At 44.4% G+C, this 15,458-nt stretch overlaps 1 protein-coding gene across 1 annotated transcript; it reads left to right on the forward strand.

The window, feature by feature from the left end:
- Positions 1 to 6,774: 6,774 nt before the first annotated feature.
- LOC122643550 lies at positions 6,775 to 7,362 on the forward strand. Its single transcript, XM_043837163.1, has 3 exons — positions 6,775 to 6,899; positions 7,023 to 7,107; positions 7,228 to 7,362. Exons 1-3 carry the CDS (start codon positions 6,775 to 6,777, stop codon positions 7,360 to 7,362), a joined length of 345 nt encoding a protein of 114 aa, XP_043693098.1.
- The last annotated feature ends 8,096 nt before the right edge of the window (positions 7,363 to 15,458 follow it).

Here is a 15,458-nt window from a genome sequence, read left to right on the forward strand (position 1 = left end):
GGACTCATCACCCTCATGCATGAGGATCTGGTTGTACCCGGAGTAAGCACCCATGAAACTCAGCATCTCATGGCCGACGGTGGCATCGATCAGTAGGTCGTCCTGGGTAGTGGGTACTTATCTTTTGGGCATGCCTTGTTCAGGTCGGTGTAGTTGACACACATCCTCCACTTCCCACTTGGCTTTGGTACCATGACCACATTTGCGAGCCAGGTTGGGAACTTCTCTTTTCTGATGAACCCTGACTGGCTTAACTTCTCGACCTCTTCCTTGATTGCTGCTTGTCGGTCGAGGGCAAAGTTACGTCGCTTCTGTTGAATGGGCTTCCTGGTTGGGTCGACATGTAGTCGGTGCTCTGCTATGGAACGTGATATTCCCGGCATGTCGGAGGTCGACCATGCAAAGACATCCATGTTCGCTTAGAGGAGGTGTCCAAGCCCTTCTTTCTGTTCCTTGCTTAGTAGCGAGCCAACCTGTACGACCTTGGAGGGGTCATCCCGGCTGAGGGGCCATGGGATGAGGTCTTCCACTGGTCTTCCCCTTCTCTCTATCAGTTCATCTCTCTGGTCACTGATCATGTTCTCTAGGGAGAGTGCCATTCCATGGGTGTTACCATTGTTCTTTTTCATGAAGGTGGCGTAGCACTCCCTTGCTTTCTTCTGATCTCCTCGGACTTCGCTTACCCCATTCTCAGTGGGGAACTTCATCTTCAGGTGAAGTGGCGATATGACTCCTCTAAGGGCTGTCAGAGATGGTCGCCTTAGGAGGCCGTTGAAGGACACCACGGACTTGACGACCATGAAATTCACCATGATAGTCACTTGTCGAGGGTGTACCCTGAAGGTGATGGGTAGTTCTATGGTACCTCTGATGGAGGCGGTGGCACCTGAGAATCCATGGAGGTAAGTGGGCTCTGGTTTGAGCTGATCGTCCCCAAACTCGAACTGTCGATAGGCGTCCAAGGAGAGTACATCAACAGACGCCCCTATGTCTATCAGTACCCTGTGTACAGGTCGGTTGGCTACCTCCACCTGTACTACCAGGGCATCCTCATGTGGAAAGTTTAGTCCTTCCAGGTCTTCATCTGAGAAGGAGATCACCGCCTCGGTCTTAGCTATCTTGCTTGGCTTCTCTGCCACTCCCACGAACTTGGCATGGGCTTTAGCTTTTCTGGTGGACTCTTGCCCCGGTCCTCCAAGTATGGTGAGGATAGGAGGTCCCTTGGTGCCACTAGGTTCTGTTGCATCTCTCCGCTCTTCTGGGCGGTCTCTCTCTCGATCTGTTCTTCTTTCTTCTCGTCTCGATTCCACTCTGTCTCCGTCGTGACCTCTGTCTCCTTGGCCTGAGCGGTTGTCATGTCTCCCCTTCACATACTTGTTCAAGCTTCCTGCTCTTATAAGTTGTTCTATCTCTCTCTTCAATTGATAGTACTCCTCTGTGTCGTGCCCATTCTCTTTGTGGAAGAGACAATACTTGTTAGGGTTTTGCTTCTCTGGTCCTGCTAGCATGGGTCGTGGCCAATGGAGTAGGTCACGGTCTTGGATCTGCATGAGTATCTGGGACCTGGTGGTGTTTAGTAGTGTGAACTCAGGGGTGCTTGCCCTCTCACTTCTCTCTGGGCGACGGTCTGTCCTCCCAGATGGGCGGTCGCCCTTCTCTTGTCGACGCTCTGTCCTCGACCTCTTACCTTCTTTGCGGTCATCAGGTGCTGACCTCTTGTTGTCCTGCGGCTTGGCCTTGATTATTTTTGTTCTAGCTTGTAGTACCTCGACCATATTTGCAAACTCGTTGCACCGCTCCAGGAGCTCTTTCATAGTCCTGGTCTCATGACGTGCCAGGTCCTTGATCAGGTCCAGGTCCCTGATGCCTCCTGCTAGGGCTGCATACTGTGTCTGGTCGTCCAAGTCTCGAACCTCCAGGGACTCCTTGGTGAACCTACTAACGTACTCCCTGAGAGATTCCCCAGGGTTCTGTACCATGTTCAGTAGATTGACGGTGGTCTTCTTCTGCTTGACATTGCTTTGGAAGCGGGTGACGAACTGGTCGCATAGCTTTGCGAACGAGCATATAGATCTCGGTCGTAGCCTGCAGAACCATGATGTGGCTACTCCCTTGAGGGATGTAGGGAATGCCCGACAGGTGACCACGTACAGTGTCATCTTGCCATTAAAGTAGTTGATGTGGTCATTAGGGTCAGTGGTACCACTGTAAAGTTCAAAGGTGGGTAGTCGAAACCTGGAAGGTAGTGTGGCTAACATGATCTCTGTCGAGAATGGGTGTTGACCAGGTATGGAATGTGTCTCGCCTTTGGTCTACTTCTTCAGTCCTTCCAGCTTCTCATCCAGGTCGCGGAGTCTTCGATCGAGCTCCTCGTCCCGTGTCTATCCCTCACGCCTGACTGGACGTTTGCTGCGACCCCATTCATGCTCTCTCCTGGATGTCCCCTCCCACCTTGAGTGTTGGCGGGATGGTGAATGATCACGCCGTAATGAACCCTATCGTGAAGGTGAGGGGCTTTCCTCTCTATAGGTCCGGCTTCGTCGTGGTATGTGACCTTCTTCAAGTCGTCCGTCGAACACAGACCTCCGGACCGATCTCTGCGGGCTAGACACCCTCGCCCTGGGTGTTGGCGTCCTCCCATGTTTTGACTGTGGCGAGAGGTCTCTTGTTCTCCTGGGATGCTGGGAAGGCTCCCCCCGCTGCGGAGTGGGGGTTGCCTGTTGCGCAAGTCTCTCTGATCCCACTCCCCTGGGAGATGATCTCCTAGGGTTCGGCTCTTGTCGAGGTACGGACTCCACCCTTGCTGATGGCGACGTCCTTCGGCGGTGAGACATTGCACGCTATGTCAAGTATTCTCGAAAGAGTCGTTGTTCATCGAGGATCTATCGTTGTAGGTCGTTGATCTGACCCACAGTGGCTGGAGCATTAGGGTCAGGTATCACCTCCACCACCACATCGTCTGCCTCGTCATTGTTGGGTTCGTCGACCACAAACTGGTCATTAAGGGGGATCTCTTCCTCCAGAGGGACATGGTCCTGGTCATTGGCTCTGCGGCGAGAGCACTCTGGGGGTGGTGATCCATTCCTTGCTCCGTTGTTGGTGGTGGTAGTCTTCCTTCGTGCCATTGAATGAATATGGAAGCGAGCTAGTAGCTGTAATGGCTAGCGTCGTTCCCACAGACGGTGCCAATCTGTTGCGTCAAGAAATCATTGAGCGGTCCTGCGAGTGCCGTCACCTCCAAGTGGACCAAGGGGTCAACAGAGAGAACCGGTGTGGTTCCGGCCTGGGGCTCTCTGATGCCAAAGTTAGATCTCCTGAGCAAATAGATGAATAGTGATTATTCAATATGAGTTTAGATGTCCCCCTGAGGGTGGTGTACCTTTCCTTTTATAGTAGTGTATGGCGGTGTGGAGAGTCCCAGTTTGATGGCGAGTGTGCCGTTGAGTGGATAGAGGCCCTGGGTAGTAGGGCTCTATCCTGATTGGTCATCTCCTTGCGGGAGGGAGTGTCCTGGTGGTATCAAGATCCTTGGCGGATAGATACTCGCGTGTGGTGATAACGTCATTGGTGCTTGAATCCGTCTGGGTGACGTGACTTCTAAGCGGTGGCCTAGAGTCCTGGTGGTGACATGAGTCTGTAGTGACATGATTAGGTCATAGACGAGTGGCCCCGGTGTCAGTGTACATCATGTCCACGTCCACGATGCCGAGCTTGGGTGCAGGCCCGCCTGGGTGAGAGGCCGCGCCTAGGTGTAGGCCGCGCCTGGGTGTGGCCGTGCTTGGGTGGGACCCCCGGTTGGTTCTCCTTGGTTCTAGAGTGGGTCGCCCTGTGACACATGGCGGCCGCTGATTGGTCCGGTGAATCTTGGATGTATCAGTGCCTTAATTTTCTTTGGTTTGATTTTTGAAATGGGGCCAAGTTTATGGACCAGAAAACTCAATCCAAAAGTATTGAAAAAGAAGAAACTAGAAACTACAAGATAAAAGAGATGCTTCGGCTCATTTTCTTCTGGGTTGGGATTATTCTTGTAATAATTTATTTTTGGGTTAGATACGTTGTTATTGGTGCCAAGTTCATCAAAAAAAGAAGGGGTATGTGGATTTAGTCCCACATCGGGTGTGTGAGTGTGGTGTGTGTTGTGTATATCCGCCATTCCACAGTCCTAAAAATCAATTAACCTTTTGGCATTGGTGTGTGGTTTGTGTGATTACACTTTCATAAAAATGAAGAAGGGTGAGTGTGTGAGTATGGTGTGTATTGTATATATCCAACATTCCACGATCCTAAAATTCGATTAACCTTTTGGGATTGGTATGTGATTTGTGTAATTACAATTTCATAAAAAAAAGTTCTAAATAGTTTATTAAATTGGTTTCAATTTCAATTTAGTAAATGAAGTTTCCGAATCAGATGATGACCTTTTTTTTTTTTGGGGGTAAACAATCAGATGATGACTTTGAGTTAAAAGGACTTTCTACGACGGCTCTGACACCACATCCACATGTGGGAACTTTTACCTCGACCCATGGTTCTCAAAGCTAGGTATTTTCCTCATGGTTCTTTGTTTGATTTTAAAACTCGTCTTAGGAAAGGTTCTTGGTGCTGGAACAGTATCACTAGAATCATTCCTTCGCTTCAGACTTTTTGCTTTCGAAAAATTGGTAATGGTAAGAATACTTACTTTTGGTCCGATCCTTGGGTTCCCTGAAAAAGTGGATCTTTTTCTTTCCAATCTTAATTGGAATGTTGACCGTGTTCGAGAGGTTACACCTTCTCTTCTGCCCCATATCATTAATAACCGATTATCGCATTCTCCTGATTCTTGGTGGTGCTCACTTTCTAAGGATGGCCAGTTTAAAACTAAGCTGGCGGCTGCCTTTGTTTCTTCCTCCCATTGTGCTGATTTTACTTTTGTCGCTTGGTGGAAATTTTTTTGGAAACTTAAATTGATTACTAAATTTAAAATTTTCTTTTGGCATGTATTAAATGCAGGGATTCCAGTTAAGGATTATATTTCGAAATGGACTCAGATCGATCCCACTTGTGCTCTCTGTGGCACTTGTTGTGAGACCCTCTGGCATGTATTCCTTTCTTGTGAATGGGCTAAGCACATCTGGGTAGCTGGTCCTTTGGGTCTGAGGACTGAATTCTTTTCATTTCCTTCTCTCAAACATCTCTGCATCTCTACTTTGCTGGACCGACAGCTTGACAATCCTTCTTTAGTATGGTTTTTTTCTGTGTTTATTATTACTTGTTATGTGATCTGGCAGGTTCGGAACAATCTTTTGTTTAAATCTGTGCATCCTGACCCTGATCAGGCCATTTGTCGAATAAATCAGTGGTTAAAAGAATTAAAAATTTCACCTCCACTTTCTTCTTGTATTAATGTTTGTGACTCTCCTTTAAATACTCTCCCTACCAATCCTTCTTGTTCTAATTTGGATTTACCTATGTTAGATTTTCCTGTTTTGATTTGCACAGGATTTGATTGCAAAGATTTAGGTAAGCTCGGATGGACCTTTGGTTTTTTGATGGATGGGAAACTTCTCTATCTGACTGCTGGACGAAGTAAAAATAACCATTTTTTGGAACCGGAGCTGCTCGGTATTCTCAGTGGACTTCAGTTTGCTTCTATGAGAGGTTTGAAGCTGAAAGAAGTTTGGTGTTCAAATGAAGCTCTACCTGGACTTCTTCCAACTCCATCCCTTTCCCCTTGGCCTCTTGAAGTCCTTGAACATTTTGTCAAGATCTCTACTAGTCTTAAAAATATACCAGTTAAGTTATGTCCTAAGTCTGCTATTGTAAATTGGTTTAGATGTGTGTTTGAAAATGTTCCCAATACTCCTTGCTGTATTAACCTTTGATCTTAATAGATTTTACTTTTCTTATCAAAAAAAAACTTTTACCCCGACCCCAATTAATAAAAACCCGGTTCTATTGTCAAATCTCTTTCAATTTCTTCTTGAAATTGGTTCCTAAAACTAACTCGAATCCCACTTGACAATAAACTTCACTATGTATATAGAAACTATAGCAAAAAAAGAATTAAAATAGAAACTATAAGTAATAGTTGCAAAATCAGGTTTTGTGACTCGATTCGTCTTTTAGAAAAACTTGGTGACTTGGTCTTGTTAAACCCCGTAAAGACGAGTCACGTTTTTCCTTATTTTTAATGCAATAAATATGCAAAGATTAATAAAAATAAAAAAATACAAAAAATATGTGAAAATTAAAAAAAAAATCAATATCAATGCATTTTGAACTTATATCATTGACCAAGAGAAGAAAGACAAGGACTTGAGGGTTTCTTACTCTTTTAGAGTGCGGATTTACTATTTTATCAATTTAGTTTCTAAGTGAATCAATTTTTTAATTAAAAAAAATACAACTAAACTTACTATGTGTGTCAAGACTTGGGTAAAATACTGAGTCTTATTTGACTTAGACGACTTATGACCCAATCTCATTTTTTTACCCTGATTTAGTCTACACGACTCTTAACCAATTTTTTCAAAAATTTGACTTGACTCAGAGCCCAGTCAAAACCTGATTTTTCAATTGTTTATAACAAGAAATTAAAAATAATAATAATTGCAACTCCTAGTTCTGCTTTTGGAAGGAAGGAATTCCTTCTTACTAGTTTTACGTTCGTTATAAATATCCCAAGCCCCACCTGAAGAAGAGTATCAACAAGCAGACGAGGAAGCCTTTCAAACCCTCTTTCTGCTCTCTCTCTCTCTCTCTCTCTCACTCTCACTCATTGGTCGTCCAAAGATGATGAAAAGAACTAAGAAACAACTGCTTCCATCCATTGGAACTCTGCTAGAGGAGCTTCTCACAAAGGTGTTAGCTCGAGTTGGATCTTCTATAGTGATAGACCTCTTCAACATGAAACTGAGGTAACCATTAGTAGTTTCATAGCTTGCTACCCTAGAGAGCTCTCCTTCCTCATGCATCAACTATTACTGATTCCATTTTCCTTTGAAGGGTTATCTAAAATTTCTCGTCTTATTGGTTTGCAGTTGCAAAGAATTCTACAGGGCTGGGGTTGACGCAGAAGTGCTTCGAAGGGTCTCATTAGAGAAGCTACCGGCAATTCCATGGCGGGTTAAATTTTTTTTTTTAATGTGTGATTAATAAATCAAGAATTCAAAATTTTGCAAATTTTTCTTTGTCGATTTAGAAATATAATTATGGTAGCTAACGTGGGGCCTTATTTGCTTTCAGGTGAAATATTTTAGTAGAAAGAAACAAGAATTACGAATTGAGTTATTGAAGAAAGCAACTTATCTTGGGCATGAAGAAGCCGCATACATGCTCGGATTAATCCTCTTGTGCACTAATTACCCATTTAAAGCATAAACTTTAGAAATTCTAAAAAAGGGGGAGCACGGATGTTCATTATCATCATCAATAAAGATCCAAAAATGCTGTAAGCTAGTGATCGAAGGAGATAATCGGTGAAATATGGACTAGTACTGTTTCTCTCCCAAAACCAACTGAACTCATCTGTACCAATTTAGTTTGCAAATATAAGAGAAATGGATTGATAAATTCTGCTGGGTAGTTGTCAATTGAAGATGAAGAACCTCCAAATTGTAAAGCTTGTAAATGGGATCGGGAGATTGTTTTGCTTAGGACTGTGCAACATGCAACATAATAGACTATTCTTGCTTAAATTAATGTAACTACTGAGACTGTTCTTACTTGAAAATATGTTAAATTGTATTACATATATAATGGATTCCTTATTCATTCCCTAAAGGAAAATTTATGTCTACCACCCCTGGGGCTTCAAACAATTACGTCTACAACTCTTGGAATTTTAAAAATTAATTCTGTATCCCTAAGTACTAACTCTATTAGTGCAAGTACCGCGGTCCACGGGACGAGGGGTTCCCCAGCCTTATGGCAACAGAGATTAGTCTACTTAAATTAGCGGCATGTCATTTCGACAGATCATCAGGGGGATTGGGGTCATGCTTCTTAAAAAAAATGGTGTCGCCACCTAGGATTAGGGCCTAGGACCTAATGGGTGTAGCCCTATCCGACATGAGTGGAAACAGACTTCGTGATTCCATCTAATCAGGTTAGAGAATGGGTAAGGGGTCAGGTCACAAGTATGGGAAGGTATCATGCACCCATCTTGCCCGGAAAGCCCGGTCTTCCTATTATAGATGATGGATGATGAATATTCTCTCTTTATGATGTATGCCTAAAATGACTATGTAACATGCATTCTATTTACATTATTGATACACCACTTTTTATGTGACCAATCTCTGTCTTACATTGGTCTCCCTTGGGCCACAAGCAAACCAGTTCCCAAACCCGGATCCGAAGAGCCACGCTCGAGACAGTTATACCAACCAAGACATGTCAACAAAGATGGTTGTAAAACTTCCAAGTGGGAACACGCTGATAATCGTAACTCACGTGCCACGTATGTAAGGATCCAAAGATTTAATGAGAGAATCTCGGTTCCTATCATAGTTTCCTAATCTGAGCACGCAGGGACCGTCTTACTAAAAAGGAAAGGGGTTAGGTCCAAACTTGTATAAATTAGAGCCCTAGTGCTCGTGTAGATCCATTCTTTTTATCAATAAAGAAATCAAGAGACTTTGCAGGGTTAACTTCGTTTTTCCCTAATTCATTCCTAGCCCAAGGCTAGCTTGAAAGTTGAACTGCTTGAGGATTTTTCCTCCGACAACATTCTTTGTGCAACATTTTGGCGCCGTCTGTGGGAAATGAAGAACAGAGACCCGCGAAGTTCCCACCATGACTAACACCAGAAATCAGTCAAAAGTCACCAGGGCCGCCGTCGCCGTCGCCGCCGTTGCAGCAGTCGCTGCTCCAACTGTTCCTCCTGCCGTCGCCCTGGGGGGAACTTTGGGCTAACCTGCAGGCTCTCGTCAGGCGGCGGAAGATCCTATCCTCAAGGTAAATGAATCACAGCATGAGGAATCTCATCCAAGACTTCCTGGAGACCCACCACGATACGTGATGGTGGAACAATTTGATGCTCTGCAAACTCACTGGCAGGACAAGATGGAGCAAATGATGGAGTTGTAACGCGATTTCTTACATGGAATCCAAATACCCCCACGCCTACCATAGGACAGAGAAAGAACTCATTCCTTGGGCCATAGCGAGAACCACAGCAACGCGAACAACACCAGGTGGAAGAACAAAGAAATACCGGGGAACGCCAGGAATCAGGATTCCCAGATGACCAAGGTTGAACAAGCCTTGAACGACAAAGTCTTGGAACTACAGGATCAGATCCAGGAGGTCATGAAAGTAAAGAACCTAGCCCCTAACCATGACTTCCACTTCACCACTGATCTGGAGTTTACGGATGAGATCCGGATGGAGCCTCTGCTGAAGGGGCTCAAGATGCTGACCATAGAACAATACGTGGGCACAAAAAATTCAGAAGATCACCTGGAAACCTTTAAGTCCTTGATGTTCTTTCAAGGCATCTCAGACGCCATAATGTGCAGAACCTTTCCCTCCATCCTGAAGGAGGTGGCGAAACAATGGTTCTCACGCCTCCAGCCGCGCTCCCTCTCCAACTTCGTAGGCTTGGGGCGAGCCTTTCTGGCTCAATTTGTAAGCAGGAGGGTCCACAAGAAGTGGGCCGCCAATCTTCTGGCCGTAAAGTAGCGCCCCGATGAGTCAATCAGGAACTTTCTTACAAGATTCAATAAAGAAGCCTTGGAGGTGCGAAATCTAGACCAGATGGTGAAGTTTCAGGCGTTGCACAGTGGCATCCAAGATACCGAGTTGAAGAAGTCCTTGATCATGGATGAACTAGGAGATATGTATGAGCTTTTCTCACACTGTGAGAAATATATCAATCTGGCTGAAGCTCTGGCCGCCGAGCAAGAAAAAGAAGACAAACCTGAGAAGAAAGGTCAAGAGAAGAAAGACATCTAGGTCGGGGAGAGCGGTTCAAAGAGCGGCAGAGATGAGAAGGATGGTAGAATGAAGAAAGAGGACAAGAAGGCTTAGGTGCCCAAGGGTGATGTGGAACCAGAGCCTATCTACACGGCCCTCACTCACAACCAAGCATATATCTTGAATGAGATAAAGGGCCAGGTGACCTTGCGTTGGCCAGCTAAGATGGTGAAACCTGCGCATGAGCGCAATAAGAACAAATACTACAGATTTCACTAAGATCATGACCACGACATTGAGGACTACAGGAAATTAAAGGACGAGATAGAAGCGCTCATCCAAAGAGGCCGCCTAGGCCGATTTGTCAAGAAAGATGGCAATGATAGGAGGCAATATTATCATGCACGGGAACCCGAGCTGAAGCAAAGATCACCTGCTCGGTTGGACAGAGAAGACCACGCCTGAGGGAAACAACTTGCTAAAAATGCCCCCATGAGAGAAATAACTACAATATATGGAGGCCCAGGGCTGGGAGGCAAGACTTGCAACTCCAGAAAAAACCATGTTCGGAGTGTGTTTCAAACAGAAGTACCCGACAAGAGGAGGAAGACTGAGCATCATATTACCTTCTCAGATGAAGATCTGTCTGACATCCAGTCTCCCCATGATGATGCTCTGGTAATCAAGATGACCATCGCCAATTGTACAGTGGGAAGGACCCTTGTTGATAATGGAAGCTCAGTTGACATCTTGTACTATGATGCATTTGTGAAGATGCTCTTGAAACCCGAGATGCTGAAGAGGGTTGAATCCCCCTGTATGGATTCAATAGGGCCCTGGTAAATGTTGAAGGGTCAATTGAGCTGTTGGTGACAGTGGGGACGGAGCCCAAATTCTCTATAGTGAAGATGAAATTCCTGGTGGTGAAAATAAACCCTACCCACAATGGAATATTGGGACAACCTGGGCTTAATGCTCTACAGGCAGTGGTCTCCACCCCACATCTGGTGATGAAATTCCCAATTGATCAGGGAATAGGGGAGTACCGAGGAAGTTAGACAACTGCTAGGAGATGCTACGAGGGATATTTGAGAACCAAGGGAAAGGAGCTACATATGCTTTTAATCAACTTGGATGATAACCGGGATACCATAGAGCATGAGAGAACAGAGCCAGCGGAGGATTTGGTCCCCGTCGAGATTGTTAAAGGAGATGCAGAAGGTACTGTACAGATTGGGTCAAGTCTGAATGATGAGCAAAGGAGGGCCCTTGTGAATTTCCTAAGAGCCAATGTTGATATATTTACGTGCCCCAGAATGACAGAAAAAGGTGGTCGAGGAGGTAACCAAGCTGTTAGAGGCAAGCTTTATAGAGGAGGCCATCTATCTAGAAGGGCTCTCTAATGTTGTAATGGTGCCAAGCTTAACGGCAAATGGCGAATGTGTATTGATTTCACTGATCTGAATAAAGCATGCCCTAAAGACTACAACCTTTGCCTCGTATTGATTTAATGATAGGTGCAATGGCTGGCCATGAGATATTGAGTTTCATGGACGCCTATTCAGGATATAATCAGATTAGGATGTACAAGCTTGATATTTTGAAAACTTCTTTTATCACTGGAAGAAATACATATTGTTATACTCGTATGCCCTTTGGATTGAAAAACGCCGAAGCCATGTATCAACATTTGGTAAACTACATCTTCAAGAGTCAGATAGGGTGTAATATGGAAGTATATGTAGATGCTATGCTGGTAAAAACCTTGAGGGCAGAACACCATATCTCCGACCTAGATGAGGCGTTTTAAGTCTTGAGAAAAAGCAAGATGAAGTTGAACCCAACAAAATGCGCCTTTGGCGTTACCTCAGAGAAGTTTCTTGGTTTTATGGTCTCAAAAAAGGGAATAGAGGCTAATCCAGCTAAGATCAAAGCCATACTGGAAATGCATCCACCGAGCAGAGTCAAAGAATTGCAAAAGCTAACAGGGAGAGTAGCAGTGCTAGGGAGGTTCATCTCGATCTCGGGTGATCGCTGCCTACCCTTCTTTAAGGCTTTGAAAAATCGAGTGCGGGAGAGAGAAACAAGGGGGACCAAGCTCACTTTTGAATGGACGAATGAATGCCAGACAGTGTTCACCGAATTGAAGAGGTATTTGGCCCAACCACCACTCTTGACCAAGCCAAAACCAGGAGACACTCTACAGCTTTATTTAGCCATTACTACAGTAGTGATAAGCATTGTACTGGTCCGAGGAGACGGACGGGTACAGAGAGCCATCTATTATGTTAGCAAGGTACCCCTAGACGCAGAAACCAGATACAAGAATGTGGAGAAGTATGCCTATGCATTGATAACGGCAGCTCAGAAGTTGAGACCTTATTTTCAAGCCTATACCATAGAGGAAATAACAAATTAACCTCTGAAGAAAATCTTGGCCAAGCACGATCATTCTAGAAGGCTTATAGCATAGTCGGTAGAGCTGGGAGAATTTGACATTCAGTACAGGCCACGCACTGCCATTAAGGCCCAAGCCCTTATAGGTTTTATCGTTGAATGCACCTTACTAAATGAGGAAATAGCACCAGAGGGGAAGATGGAGGAGGTATCAGAGGCTTGGATTTTGTTTGTGGATGGTTCATCTAATGCCAATGGTTCTGGCGCGGGCCTGATATTGACAAGCCTAGGGGGATTCTTAGTACAATATGCACTGATATTCAAATTCCAAACCACAAACAACAGAGCAGAATATGAAGCCCTAATTGCAGGACTGAATTTGGATAAGAGTTTGGTGGTGAGGAACATCACAGTGCATAGTGACTCCCAATTGGTAGTCAATTAGGTAAACGGAGAATATGAGGCGAAGGAATCGTGCATGGCACAATACCTGGGCAAAGTGCGCAACTTAATTAATGAGTTCACCAGCTTTCAAATACTGCAAGTACCCTGAGCACATAATGCCTCAACAGACGCACTTTCTAGGCTAACCACCTCGAAATTTCAAGACCTCGGCAGAACCGTGTACATAGACGTGCTCAATACGCCGAGCATAGAAGAAGTGGAGGATATACTACCCATTGAGATGGAACCTTGCTGGATGGACCCCCTAATAGCCTATCTCCAAAGGGGCTCACTCCTTATAGACAAGGAAGAAGTCAAGAAGATAAGGATGAGGATAGCACGTTACACGACGATTGGGGGATTGCTGTACAAGAAAGCATATGTCATGCCATACCTGAAATGTCTCAGGCCATCCAAAGCAGAATATATTCTAAGGGAAATCCACATAGGCATTTGCGGACAACACTTGGGGGGTATAGCTTTGGCTCACAAGGCCATCATGCAAGGATACTTTTGGCCATAACTATGGAAGGAAGCAATGAGTTTTGTGTGCAAATGCCTTAAGTGCCAAACGTTTGTGCCGATCACGGGTCAACCAGCCATTGAGCTCACCTCAATCTCAAGCCTATTACCTTTTGTACAGTGGGGGATGGACATACTAGGTCCTTTCTCGAAGGCATCAGGGGGTAGACAATTTGTGGTTGTGGCCGTGGATTACTTCACTAAATGGGTAGAGGCAGAAGCTTTAGCAGTAATTTCAGCTACGAAAGTATGGAGATTCTTCCTCCACTCTGTCATCTATAGATATGGAATTCCAAGAACTCTCATCGCTAACAACGGGAAGTAATTTGAGTAAAAGTTCAAAGAATTTAGTGATCCATATGAAATTCAACTGAGAAAGATCTCGGTAGCGCACCCATAATCCAATGGCCTAGCAGAAGGCATGAATAAAATCCTACTGGATGGAATTAAAAAGAAGTTGGAGATAGTCAAAGGATTATGGGTAGAGGAATTGCCCAGCACTTTATGGGCGTACCGAACGACAATAAGGCTTGCGACCTGTGAAACACCCTTCATGCTAGCATATGGAACTGAGGCAGTAATCCACGTGGAGATAGGGGAAACATCAATGAGGGTGAAATTATACAATCCTGAAGCTAATGATGGAGAGTTAAGAGCAAATTTAGACCTATTGGAGGAAATCCGAGAAATAGCTCGGGTAAGGAATGCTGCTCACCAATAGCGAACGATACACCATTATAACTTGAAGTTGAAGCTCAGAAAATTCCATCAAGGAGAATTGGTTCTCCGCAAGGTAGAAACCTCTGACCCGAGATCCATAGGAAAGCTAACGCGCAATTGGGAAGGACCATACAGAATCTCCAAACAAGTGGCGCCAGTAACTTTTTATTTGGAAACTTTAGAGGGAGTACCTATACCACGGTCTTAGAATGTAAAAAATTTACGAAAATTCTATCAATAAGGTCAGTTCTCATCTGTTTTGAATCAAAGTAGAAATTGTTTCCAAGTCTCATATGGCTAAGGCAAATAAAAATGTTAATGCTTATTCAGCAAACTATAGCAATGGTTTATTATTGCAATAAAAATTCAGAATTATTCATTTAAGTAAATTTTATATGTTGTTACTAATGATGTGCCAATGAAGACAATGGTCATCCGACCATAATGGCGAGTTGCACCGTAGGGGCATTTTCCTAAGGAAGACAATGGTTATTCGACCATAATGGTGAGTTGCACCATAGGGGCGTTTCTCCAATGAAGACAATGGTCATCCGACCATAATGATGAGTTGCACCATAGGGGCGTTTCCCTAATGAAGACAATGGGCATCCGACCATAATAGTGAGTTGCATCATAGGGGCGTTTCCCCAATGAAGACAATGGTCATCTGACCATAATGGTGAGTTGTACCATAGGGGAGTTTCCCCAATGATGACAATGGTCATCCGACCATAATGGTGAGTTGTATCATAGGGGCGTTTCTCCAATGAAGACAATGGTCATCCGACCATAATGGTGAGTTGCACCATAGGAGCGTTTTCCCAATGAAGACAATGATCATTCGACCATAATGGTGAGTATCACCATAGGGGCGTTTCCCCAATGAAGACAATGGTCATCTGACCATAATGGTGAGTTGCATCATAGGTGCATTTTCCTAATGAAGACAATGGACATCCGACCACAATAGTGAGTTGCACCATAGGGGCATTTCCTCAATGAAGACAATGGTCATTCGACCATAATGGTTAGTTGCATCATAAGGGCGTTTCCCTAATGAAAACAATGGCTATCCGACCATAATGGTGAGTTGCACCATAGGGGTGTTTCCCCAATGAAGAGAACGGAGATATGAACATGAATATGAATTGTACAACGAGCTAAAGAAAAGGTCTAGAGTTCATTTTATTACTATGGAGCTAAAAGACTGAGCACAGAAAGCAAAGTTCAATAGAAAGAATACAAGCAGACACAAGTTAGAAGCAACAGAGTTCTTTATTGACATTTCAAAATGCTAGTACAAGTACATGAGATTGTTACAAACATCTACCAGTGCAGCAAATACAAAGGTTAAACTGTGCTCGATTCCAAGTGGATTCTTCTCCTAGAAGATGAAAGTCGGGCAAGATCGAAATGTGCCTAACCCATAAGCCCGATGTGCCTTGTCTTGATCCTCCCGAGAAGAGTATTGAAGA

The sequence above is a fragment of the Telopea speciosissima genome, chromosome 10, assembly GCF_018873765.1.
Source record: "Telopea speciosissima isolate NSW1024214 ecotype Mountain lineage chromosome 10, Tspe_v1, whole genome shotgun sequence".
Taxonomy (NCBI): Eukaryota; Viridiplantae; Streptophyta; class Magnoliopsida; order Proteales; family Proteaceae; genus Telopea; species Telopea speciosissima.

Coding starts and splice junctions, on each gene's coding strand:
- LOC122643550 (XM_043837163.1), top strand. CDS start 6,775: ATGATGAAAAGAACTAAGAAACAACTGCTTCCATCCATTGGAACTCTG. Junction 6,900..7,022: donor CTCTTCAACATGAAACTGAG/GTAACCATTAGT, acceptor ATTGGTTTGCAG/TTGCAAAGAATTCTACAGGG. Junction 7,108..7,227: donor TACCGGCAATTCCATGGCGG/GTTAAATTTTTT, acceptor ATTTGCTTTCAG/GTGAAATATTTTAGTAGAAA.